This window comes from Lagopus muta, chromosome 16, assembly GCF_023343835.1.
Source record: "Lagopus muta isolate bLagMut1 chromosome 16, bLagMut1 primary, whole genome shotgun sequence".
NCBI lineage: Eukaryota > Metazoa > Chordata > Aves > Galliformes > Phasianidae > Lagopus > Lagopus muta.
Genome location: NC_064448.1, coordinates 10,524,969 through 10,537,378, shown reverse-complemented (window position 1 = coordinate 10,537,378; position 12,410 = coordinate 10,524,969). Strand labels below are relative to the sequence as shown.

General features: G+C 46.2%; 1 protein-coding gene across 2 annotated transcripts in view; it reads right to left on the bottom strand.

Moving 5' to 3' along the window:
- LOC125701348 (transient receptor potential cation channel subfamily C member 4 associated protein) overlaps positions 1 to 12,410 on the bottom strand; it is a 30,484-nt gene continuing 18,074 nt past the window's right edge. The window contains exons 10-19 of one of the 2 annotated variants that reach the window (XM_048963321.1): positions 10,060 to 10,191; positions 9,481 to 9,539; positions 7,115 to 7,216; positions 5,700 to 5,783; positions 5,266 to 5,356; positions 4,804 to 4,944; positions 3,610 to 3,718; positions 3,301 to 3,413; positions 2,908 to 3,114; positions 1 to 1,810 (exon numbers count right to left, since the gene is read on the bottom strand). In XM_048963321.1, the coding sequence (XP_048819278.1) occupies positions 1,673 to 1,810; positions 2,908 to 3,114; positions 3,301 to 3,413; positions 3,610 to 3,718; positions 4,804 to 4,944; positions 5,266 to 5,356; positions 5,700 to 5,783; positions 7,115 to 7,216; positions 9,481 to 9,539; positions 10,060 to 10,191 (1,176 nt within the window). In that variant the 3' untranslated portion in view covers positions 1 to 1,672. The remainder of the gene's footprint in view (positions 1,811 to 2,907; positions 3,115 to 3,300; positions 3,414 to 3,609; positions 3,719 to 4,803; positions 4,945 to 5,265; positions 5,357 to 5,699; positions 5,784 to 7,114; positions 7,217 to 9,480; positions 9,540 to 10,059; positions 10,192 to 12,410) is intronic. The other variant, XM_048963322.1, reaches the window with a different exon arrangement.

Here is a 12,410-nt window from a genome sequence, read left to right as displayed (position 1 = left end):
GGGCAGAGGGTGAGGGTGAGCTGACAGAGAGCAGAGGGGCAGCTGCCACAGCAGCAGCACACTGGAGCTGGGCACGGCCTCCCCAGGGCTCGCCCTGAGCAGAGACTGAATGCCCCAGCCTAAGCTCAGCAGCTCTGCCCACCCTGCAAGCAAAGCGCTGCCTGCTGGTTGGAGCAGGACACAGAAGTGGGAGATAAGCAAGGGGTGACTTCAGAGAGCAACTCCTGAACGTGGGGCTGGAAGTCTCTGCCTCTCAGCCAGGTCCCAGCACAGGGACCCCGCAGAGGGGGCTTCATTCTGCTGCCAAGGGATAGAGACAAAACACGCAACAGGGCCCTCCTCAACCCTGGGCCCCAGAGAGCCAACAGCAAACTGTCTCAGGAAAGTTAAAAGATTTCTTTAAAAACTCAGATGCATTTTTCAGAAAACTGTGTCCTCTGAGCTGGAGCTGCAAGATGCAATGCTCTGAATTCAGTGCAGTGGTGCAGGATTTCAGGCTGTATTTACTCCTGCGACTGTGATGTCCTTGGAGTAACACAGTGAACACTGGGGAGCTGGCAGAGTGTGCACAGGCCTGGCAATCATGAACTGTGACTGCCAAAACCTGCTTTCCCCCCTTTCCCTTCAGATCCTGCAAAGTTACTTTCAACTAGGAGCATTCATTCCCAGCCTTTAACACGTTCTGATTAAAACAGATCCAGGAAAAACTGAGGTCTCCGCTCAATATTGCACTTAAGATTTATGTGTGTGTTGATATTAAGGACCTGAAGCAGAGACTGATGTAAGACTTCCACCCATTGCAGGTTAGCATCAAGAGCAATGGTCCTGAAAAGGATTTTAAAACCAGATTAGTTACCCAAGAAGGGACAAGCCCCAAGTTTAAAAAAATTAGTAGATTTTAATGCTAGTGCTCCATGAAAAAGCCAACGCCTGCTGCAATTCCACCACTGAAATGTCTCTGTGCTCCGCAGCACTGTGAAATGCCTTCAGGTGGGGAGGAACTGCAGGAAAGAGCAGGAGATCTCTCCTAACACAGACAGCTGAACAGATTTAGTACCAAATGATCCAAAAGTAGATGATAAAGAGGTGACTGGAGCAAGGGCTCTCAGGAATTAAGAGCACGCACACACACTCACACTCTGACCAACCTTAAACCCAATTCCAAACCCAAACAGAAGAGTTGCACCTGGAGGAGCCCTCTGCATGAGGCTGGTGCATCCAGGTCCCACGCAGACCGGCTCCTTGGAGCTCACATTTGGAGGGCAATTGCTGTGCTTTTTGACTTACTAATTCTGACAGCCATGGAAAAGAACCATAACTCCATTGGCACACACAGACTATCCTCATCTGTCAGCTCAAAACTCTCTGACCATCCACATTGGATTGGGAGAAAGAGAGAGAAAAATGTGAAAGAAAAAAAGGCAGGGGGGGGAATCATTTTTTTTTTGCAGGTGATTCTTTTTATCCCAGAACAACTGGAAAATACATCCCTGAATGCGAACCCAGAGAGCTTTCAAAGTCTCATCCATCAGAGGTCAGACCAGGGATGGGGTTTGGACAAGGCGGCGACGCTCCGAGCCGCGCACACACACACAGCACAGCGTATCCCTGAAAATCCACGGGCTGACAGGTAACCCTCTGAGCGCTGCCCATCAGGAGCCAGAGCGAAGAATTACTCCTCAGAGAAGTCTCTGTCAATGTCCATATATGCCTCGTCGATGTAGCTAACTATGGCACAGGGGGACGTCCGGTCTGGACTGAGCAGTATAGATACAGTCTCTTTCCAGTAGGTAAAACTAATACATGAGCTCTGCGGGAAGAGATGGAGAGCAGTTAGTGTGGTCAGCAAGCAGGACATGGCAACAAAGGCATTCAGCAGAGAAAACTGCTTCCTATCCAGCCCAGCTTCACAGAATCATTGGAGGTGGAAGGGATCTCTGAAGGCATCTGGTCCAACTGCCCTGCAACAGGGACACCACAGCTCCATCTGTGCTCAGAGCCCCAGCCTGAGCTTGGGTGTCTCTGGTGATGGGTTGCCCACTGCTCTGGAGTTGTTGCCCCTCTGGGCAACCTGTGCCACTGCCTGTGCCCACTACCTCCATTTTAAAGAACTTCTGCCTTACATCCAGTCTAAACCTCCCCTCTTGTAGTTCAAAGTCATTTCGCCTTGTCCCATCACAACAGACCCCACTCAAGAGCCTGCCCCTTTCTTTCTTACAGCCCCTTTAGATACTGAGAAGTTGCTCCCAGGTCTCCCCCGAGCCTTTTCCTTTCCAGGCTGCACAGCTCCAGCTCTCTCAGCCTGTCCTCATAGGGGAGGCATTCCATCCCTTGGGGCACCCATAACCCTGCAGAGAACAGCACGGGGTTGGGCAGGCAGGGCTGCCCAGAAGCAGGTCACACTCACAAGCCCCAACTCCTCCTCTGTTGCCCAAATCAGGCACGAAGCAGGTCACTGTGGTGCTGCAGATGAAGCCAGAGCTGGCAGAGAGGCTTCTGCTCCTGAGCAAGACACAGAGGCAAGACACCCTCTCTGCTCACATCCATCTTGTAAAGCCAAAAAGCATCTCCTGCAACAACTAGCAGCCCCACTCTACACTAACCACTGTCTGCTATTTACCCACTGGACAACTATATCTGATTCTATGCACCAGACAGCAGCCCAAGACACAGCACATACATACACGCAAGCACAGCACCCTGAAACACAGCGTGGAGACAACTCTGCTCTCAGCAGCATCTCCTGTCTGCAGCTCAAGAGACCACGGAAGCATCAACGCAAACCGTGGCACGAGCTGCAGCACAATGGCTGGCCTGCAGGACCCAGGGCACGCAGCCAGCCCCGCTCCTGCCAGGCTGTCAGACACTGCTGTAGTTGATTCTGGCTACAGTCACAGGTCCACGTACATTTTCTAAGCAGGTGCTGTCTTTATCCTTGTTGAGGTAATGCTGCTGCCAGAATCGCAGAAGACTGTGGAAGTTGTTCAGGATGAAGCCTGGATATTTTTCTGTGTATTCCATCTGTTGCAAAGTGCGCAGATAAAACGGTAGCTTTTCTTTCCTTCGGGCCAGCATTAGGATAACTAAACTTGTGTTCAAACAACTGACATTTTCCTAGAAATAAAAACAACACAAGAATTGATATCTTGGCTGCATACACGTCCTCACAGCACGTGGAGGAAGTGCTCCCATTCGTATCAGGAAAGAAGGGACACGGATCTCCTCAAGCAAAGCCAGGTTCCTCCCTGCTCCCAGCCCAGCACCAGTGAGATAACAAGAAAGTTACTGCCAGCTCTTTACCTGTGTAAGTGTCTGTACATGAATAATATTAATGAGACGGAAAAGAAAGGACATTCTCATGGACATCTGGGACATGTATGTTAACAGGCGGCACTCTGACAGGACTTCTGCAACTGCAGCAAGAGGAAAAAGACACTCATCAGGTGCTTGAAGTTCAGACACGCTGATCACACACCACAGCAGTAAGAGCTAGAGGTTAGGCTGTAGGAACAAACGTGCTTGGCAACGTTTCTGACTGATACTAAGATCTGTGGAAGTCTAGGCTTACAACAACCACCATCACAATCAAGCCCATCTCTTGTCCTTTACCTTTAGCATCAGACTGGTTCTCAAATCGGTCCAGGGACAGCGTGATGCAGCGAACCAGCATGTTGGAGTCAACCAAGGAACTGTTGATCTGGTTTAAAAATATCTGGAACTAAAGAGAAACAATTCAGCACTCCAGGAAACAAACAAACCAACAGAAGTTGTCCTGCTTGGGCACACACAGATGAGGTCACACAACAGCACTTCATACCCCTTTCAGAACGCGTAACAGAAGAATTACCTCATCAGTACAGGGGAACTGTGAGCCTAAGCAGGAAGAGCTACAGAGTCGGGCAACAGCTGGGCAAACATCCAGGTTCTCAACACTGAACGAATGCAGCTCTTGAAGGTTATCAGAAACCACCCTGGGTTCTGAGCACAAACACCTGAAGCATGCACAGCACCAGACAGGCATGTGCAGATGTGGACAGCTTCCTTTCCAAGGAGAGAGCCAGGCTTAGGCTAGGTTTGAACGCCAAAACACATTTGGTTATTTTCCTCTCACACAAACACACACACTCATTATTTGTGTTAACCCTGACAAGAATAAAAGGAGATGTATTTGCAAGGCCAGGATTGTACATCTCTGCTTCTATTCTCCAAGATCTGCCAGACCTGACAGCAACCAGAGGAGAACTGAAGTCACATAAGCAAGAATAGGAGGCAACTCAAAACCTCCCCAGGAGCTGTGCATAAAAGCACAAAATCCCTCTGCAAAAGGAGAGCTGCCCATTCCTGATCTACAAGCACACCTCAGTTTTCTATGTAATCACATCAGGTGTGACTACAAACGCCTGCAAGTTCAAATAATATCAAAGAAAATATCTGACAGTGCAAAAAGGCATGTGGGTGTTTTTAAGCTGTCTCCATTAAGGATGCATTTACTTTTGTAGTGAAGCTCCAATGAAACTTCCTTTTTTTGGAGCCGACCTGAATGTTTGTAGCAGCAGATTAACCCAAACCACCATGACTTCACACTAAGTGCTCGACAACCTCTGAGCCCTGACCTTGGCCCTGCCCCATCACATACCTGTGTATGCAGCAACATGTGTGCTCACAAAGAGATTTCGGCAGCTCGCTGTGCTTGCAGCACCGAGCTCCATGTTCAGACCCAAAGCAGCAAACAAATCGGAGCTTCCAAGTGCTGTGTTGGATTGTAAGAGGGTGTAAGCTGACCTGCTGGTGACAAATATTTACCTTCTCATCTGTGTTGATGTACTTGTTGAACCTCTTGAATGCATCAATATTGAATTTCATCAGTTCTCCCAGAAGGTCAAAGTAACTCTGAAGCACATCCCGTGATTTGCACTCACTGTCAACAATGCAGTAGAGAATATGCTGGAATGGGAGGGAAACACATTATTGTCACAGTTGAGCCCATGTTCTTTGGTTTGATCACTAATTTCAAACACTTTCCTGCATGTCCAGTTCTTAAATTTGAACCAAAGACAAAAATTCAGGAGTCTCCTCTATTAAACAGAATTCCCAGAGATGCAATCTATAGAGTTGGCTGCCACAAGAACTCACAAACACTTTGCAAAACTTGTTCTGTTGCTACAGAGCAGAGTATTTAATGCTGTATTTTTACCCCCATCTGAATTCTTTACAGATAAATCCTCCTCAGTTGCTACACAGGCAGCTTGACAAGTAATTCATTACCTCCAGAAGTCCTCTCTTCAGCAGGAACATCTGGTCTGCATAGGAGGTGGTGCCTCGCAAGAAACTTTCAACTGCTCTTGCTTGCCAAAACCTGAGAAACAAAAGAAAAGAAGTTTTAATTTTGGAATAAGGATAGGAATTCTATCACAACTACAATTGAAATTTCCTAACCAGTTTCATTCCAATCAGAAGCTGGAGAGATATCTGTTGGTCCTGCAGAAAACCACTGCCTGTATGGGGATGAGGTCCAATGCAAGCTTTGGCACTCTCCCTCACCTGCACTGCCACTGTTAGCCAAGCACAACAAAGCCACATTACCTTCACAGCTTATGGTTTTTGAGCATTTTCAACTGCATTTTCACGTGAGCTGTATGAAAACAGAACAGCCTTCCGTTCAACTCAGAACAGCACGCTGCAATGTAAAGCCAGCCTACCTGAAGGAGGATTCAGCTGGTTCCTTCTTCATGACCTGAAGCAGTCTGGTCAACAAACCTCTCTTCCCATCACAGACAAGACTCCTAAAACATGGGAAGAAATGACTGTGTGACTGGGAGGGCAAACACTGCGCCTTGTACAACTCTGAAGCGCTCCAAAAGATAAAGCCCACAGTATTCCATATGCATCATGAAAATTCACTGACAGTTCTGCCACTGGCAGAGCTCTCAATGGCTCTGGTAAACTTCTGCAATACCTGCAACACGACTTAGGGATAAATCCAAGAAAAAAAACCACTCCTTTTCTCCCAACATTTTAACAGCAGGACGGGTCAGAAGTTGGACAAGATGATCTGAGAGGTCTCTTCTAACGTTAATGATCCTAAGGCTCTACACAAGGTAGCCTTCTGCATGTACTAATAAAACTATAGAGGTGAAAGGACTGCAGCACTACTTGTATTAAGCAGCATCCTCAGTGGAGTATTTACCTACAGGAACCCTGGGCAGAAGCAATGCCTTGAACTCATGTATCAAGAAAGGCAGCACGGAAACAAAACACAAACGATAGGAAAGAAACTAAGTTTATGCCAGAAACCAAGCAATGTTGCACATCTGGCTACACAACCCACCTTAAAGAGGCAGAGCCTCTCACCGCGCTCTTTCACTCACAACATCCTCAGCAGGTGCATTCATGCATCAACCTGGCCGTTCTCAGCAGCACCTCTGCTGGACAATCAAGTCTGTTCACCAAACCCTTGTGGGAAGCAGCTTCCCTGGCATTCTAGGAGCACTGACAATCAACCCTGGGAGTTCATCAAGTTTGTGTTTGTATATCAGAGTTCAACATAAGACCTCGTTAAAGCAAACCAGCAAATCTAACAAATCTTCAACTGTAGCACTAGAGATTCTGCAAGCAGTTTAACATATTAATCTGATCAAGCTTACTCTCATTTTCAGCCAGTCTGAAAATACAGAATTCAGGCAGGCACCTTCAGAAATGTTTTTGCAGCCTACAGATTGACACTGTGCACAAACTGCTCCTGAATCTGAAAACTAAGATCTATCAGCAGCAGCAATTGATGCATTAGAGGGACCCCAGCTTAATTCCCAGCTGTGTCTGCAAGGCCAACAGTGAGAAAAGCCTAACGTGCAGCCAAGCTGAGAACTTGAAGTTGGAGCTCTGAAATCAAAATCCTCATTGTAAGTTGCTGCTGTTTTTAAAGAGAGCATGAGCACACCAAGTTTGTTAATGACCACAAACACCACACAAAGCTGGACGCCTCCTGCTGAGAACTGTGACTGAAATCAAAGCAAACGTGGTGGACCTCAAACAAAACAGGTGACATCAAATTCCCAGTGTAAATGCTTGCAGAATGCTAGCAGCTGCTGTCCTTGAACCCTCTGTCCCTACTCACCTGTCTGTGTTGACAACTGCATCAACTTCAGGGATGTTGGCTTTATGGGAGATTGCACTCAGCTCATTAAGTTCTTGGCTGTTTAACAGGAGATATTTGTTCCTAAAACAAGACAATTGGGGAGCAGGGGAGAAAAACGTGATGAATCCATCCGAGTGGCAAGCAAACACGCAATTCTATGGGACGTAATGCCACAGGCCTCTGAGGGCTGCAGAACAAGGCACTCAGTTTTCACCTCTCCATCTCTCACAGCCTTTCACCCTACCAGCCTCCACCACAGCTCACTCACTCTAAGCCCACCAGCTGCTGTTTTCTCAGTGGTCCCTCACAGCTTTCAGCACCAAGCAGCCCTGAGATGCCTGTTCTGTGCTGTTCATCATCAGATGGAGAGTTTTACAAATATTTGCTTCCAGATGGCTTTTGAAAATCTCAGCAACAGTTTGATGGATTTCTGCAGTCATAAATAGTAAATTTTTTCACAGCTTCCAACAGTTTTTCTCCTCCAAATAATGACTATGCTGCTTATCAGTAATTAGCGTCAATTGGAAAGCAGCAACTGCAGGAATACTCAGTCTTCCTGGTATTTTAAACGCTCTGGAATTATTTAAAGGCTTCATAAAATACAGAAAACAGGAATGAATATTAGAAGGAGGAATTTGCATAAATGCTTTATCAAATAGTGTTTTTTTTCTTAATGAAAGCCACTGAGTTTCTCTGTGAAGAGTTGTGCAGAACAAGTCTGACAATGCAGAAATGGACTCCAGAGGCTCCCACTGCCAACTCCCCAGCTCCAGCACGTTCTCCACTTCAAATTCATCATTAACAGACAACAAAGTGGTACTTTCAAGAAACACAGAGTACAGGATGCAGCCGTGGGGGTGTGCAAAGGGAACCTATTAATCAAAACACAGCAATTATGAAGAAAATAAGTTATTAGACCAGAAAGGTGGCAGGGATGCCTTCTTGCTTCGAACGCTATCTTCCAGATTAGTGCCCAATGAACTGCCATGTGAAGCTTCTTTTGATCTGCATCAACGGGTTTCTGCAATGAAAATACAGCCTCTCTCTCCATGCACAAACAGTTTCTGCAAGTGCAGTTTATTTGCCATTTTACTGCAGTCAGTATCAGGATATAAATACTTCCTCCCATTGTGTCCTCAGCTAACTCCTCCAAACTGTGATTTCATAGAGTTCAGGCCACTGCTTGTTTAAAAACCCTGGGCAGATTCCACACATACCATCTGCTCAAATGCTACAGACGAAAGCAGTTTTCTGCCTAAACAAGTCTGAGATCTTTGTAGCAGCTACTTAAGTAACATCATCATCCAGAGAGATTTTACTGGAAAACCTGGATTCCTCAGCAAGCAGTGCCTCAATGGAGGATCTGTTCCTCTTAAGCTTTGAAGTTCAACAAATCCCTGGTACTTACAGCTCATACTGCCAAATCAACAAGATTGCCACTTCCAGCACACATATATAACAAGTTCAATGGTACCAGATAAAACCTACACACAAAATACCATTGCTGGTTGTAAATAAGAGCAGAGAGGCAGCAGGTGTAGATGTGCATCTTTAGAGCAACATGCCTCAATGCAGAAGTTTGTATGGAATGTGGAACCATCTCGTAGGGGGGAATGAGAGCAAAAGCACACTGACAGCACACAGGATGCAATTTTTCAAGTCAAACTAGACCAACGATTATCTCTGTATAACAGAAGGAATATCTCCTGGGTAAGCCTAAACTAAAAACCTGTACCATCCCATAACTGCTTCCATTCAGAAGGCATGCTTATGAAGGTCGGTTCTGCTGGAGTAAACAGAAGCTTTTCTTCCATTTCCAGACCAGCTTCCTGATGACTAGCTTACAACTAATTTTCCCCTAGCATTTTCTGATCAAGTTTAAGCAGGTCTTCTCCATTGCTGGTGTTTAGATGGCAGTGACATCTTCCCAGCATTTTGACAGTGAGCATCCTGTCTTTCACCCTGATGTTTTAACACTTACATTCACTCACAGGGAAAACATCTGATGTGAGCACACTGCCTCACTACTGAGTCTCAGGAAAAAGACAGGAACAGCACCACCAAGGCTGCAACCTTATTTCTGCAGCCAGCAGTGGTTGCTCATCACAGCATTTCGGCCCATTTCAACATCAAGCAAAATGGGTTAGTTTTAATCATCATCAATCCTGCCCAGAACACAGCCCTCCTCTTTTTGCATCAGGAGCTTAAACACAAACATCTGAATAGATGTTTAAGGACAGCACAATATTCCATTCACACACAGCCTGCACCATGGCCAGGACACCTGCTGCAACCAGGCAAACAATACCACGGAGCCACAACGCACCACAGCTTTTCATACTCACTCGTGGTGATCACTAAAGCTCTGAAGAAGCCTCAGGAACTGTATCTTTAAAGTGATATCCTACAAAGAGGAAAGAAACATCAACAGAACTGCTTCAGTATTTTTTTGGACATCATTAGTCACACTGATACGAAATGGAAACCTACCCAAATCAAACCCATTTGGACAGCAGAGCAAATGATCTGCATAAATAGGGAAGGCTGCACTTCTCAGGCTTCCCAAAAACAAAATAGAACTGGAGGCTTCCAGCAAGACAATGCATGTAACAGTTAATTCCTTGCTAGACCCATCTGCAATTATTTCATCTTCTCCTAGCTTTGGCCTCCAGGAACCACAGAATGAACATCGTCTGAGTTTCCAATACAGAAGAGAGGGGAGAAGCCAAACTGCCCTCTGATAAATGCTACAGTACACCACAGATGAAGACTTCAGTGAAAGCAATGATTTGAAGAACCAAAAACCCGAGTCCTACTGTGTTTCACCAAGCTTATTATACAGGCATTGCTTTACTCAATACAATGTCTCAGAACTGTATGATAAGTAACATCAAAATCTGCACAGAACTTAAAAAGTTACTCACTGGGCTACAGTCACAATTTTGATTGTGTCCATGCAGAACAAGAGCAGATGCTGAATGCTTCCTCCAGATCAGTTTGTCAAACAAATTATTGAGGCCAGGAATAAGTTTGAACTCTGCTATCATTTTGTGAACCTGGAAAAGAAGAGAAGGAAGGATTCACCCCATATACAGATACAACACAGCATGGAAAACACATCATACTGACAAGAGAAAAAGGAAATGCTTTGCCAAACAGCACGTGTGTGCAGTAACACAGATATTCAGCATGGTGTGCTGTCTGGTGGGCACAGGCAGAACACACTTTGGGAAAAAGCAGGGATTTGAATTAATCACTGTTTGGACACTGGGAGATCGCTTGCAACCCACTGAAAATACGTCCACATATAACTTCTGTGTCACAACACTAAGCTGCATACATTCTGCTGCCAGTCCCCCTCTGAGCATCCTCTGCCGTTCTAGTTCACGCAGCTGGAGCTGAGGTTGCCCTCTGAAGACAACAGGAAGTATGGATACAATTTTTGCTCACACAGTCTAGAGCAGTGGGCAACTTTCCATACAGTCACACTGCAGGACACACCGTGGTGTCCCACACCCACCGTCTGAAACAAACTGTAGTTACTCATGTAAACCAGTGACTGCGGTGTGAACAGCTGCTAAATAACTACAGTCCAAGCTCTGATACTTTTTGATGTAAGCAACCTGGACAATGATGAGGAGGAGAAATACAAGGTGAGATCCTCAGCAGCTGCAGGCCTACAACAAGCAGTATCCCTTGACTCCTGTTGCAAAAGGGAATCACTCAGGACAGTGAAGCCCAACAAGCTGTAAGAATTAAGTGCTCCACACAGCAAAGACCTGTGCAGTTACCTGAACATTAAGTCAGATTGTGCCTGTGATAGGGATTGTAACTAGCAGTACTTAAGCAGATCATGCCAGCTTTACTTCCTCAAATAGCATTAAAGCCAGTGCTGTTTTACAGGTGTTCTTGTCAGCAGCACAGCTAATGGGCTTTCTGCATTCCTTTTGGCTGTAGCCACAGACTCTTCCATCGACCTGGAAATTACATTCCCACTTCTGGGAACCTCTGCATCACCTCACAGGAAGCATGCAGCTCCTTCCCACCTCACCCAAACCACCCCAACAGACTGCAAGGCTCAGAGTCCCTCCGTGCTCCCTTACCCGAGGGCATTTTCAAATACCTTGACCAAGTCACAAGCACCCAGCAGAAGCAGCTCTGAGGAATCTGGACATAGCATTCCCTGCAGCCTGTCTTTTGGCAGCCAGCACAGCACAGATACAACAGGGTGAGCACAAGCGTGGGAGCTGCCTGCAGGAGCCTGGGCCCAGCTGTGGGAGGAGCTCGCTGTGCTTTAGCTCAGGAACCTGCTCCTTTCCACGCCAGCATAACCGCTCATTCCAAGCGACACCTTCCTGATTTGAAATGCATTTGGTTTACTTTCAGTCTGCTGACCTTTTCCCTGACAGACCTCAGCAGGACGAAGCTCCCAAATGACAGCCACTGCCCCTCAGAACCAAACTGACTGCAACTGCTCAATCCAGAGATGCCAAGACAATCCTTGTTCTACACTCATCCTTCTAACTCCTTTGACTTTCCCTGGCACTGCCCAGCCTCACACAAACTGCTCTGCTCTTTCTCACCACTAAAACTGTTTGGAGTTTCTGCTGCACGCAGTTTGGCTCTCTGTAGCAGAAGTAAAAGAGCTGATTGCTTGTCACAATAGGAACGTGCAAGACACACAACAATTCAAATCCAGCCCTGCACAATCTCCTGAGAAAAAGAAACCACAAGCCAGTTTTACCCCAAGACTTCCAATGAGGGCAGAGGAAGAGTAAGGGGTTTTTCTAGCAAATAAAAACCAGAGTCAGCTTCAAAGCTAATTACTTCAGCAGCATGCTTCCTCTGGTTATTATTATATAGAATTTCTTTCTAGCACAGAGCATCCCTTTGTAGGGTCACAGTGAACATTTTGCAGAACTGTACTACAAATACACTTCTACTTTAAATTCAAATTAATATGTTTACAGGATTGTCTATGGCAAGTATTTATGACTCCTACAGGGTAGGAGGTTACTGGCAAAGAACAAACTGCACATGATAAATGCGCTCAAGCAACAGCCCCCAGCACAGCTAACTCTTGCTGAATACTACAGCCCTTCAAGGACGCAAAAAACCCCCTGGATTCTCCCAGTTTTCAGGGCATCCCAATACCCTGCTATTCCAAGCTGCCCAGCTAAGCTGAGGAGATTGTCAGTACTGCAAATCTGTGAAGCCTGCACCAACAGATTGCTTCCTCTTTCCCCTTCTCAGTATGCTTTCAACATGTTTAAAA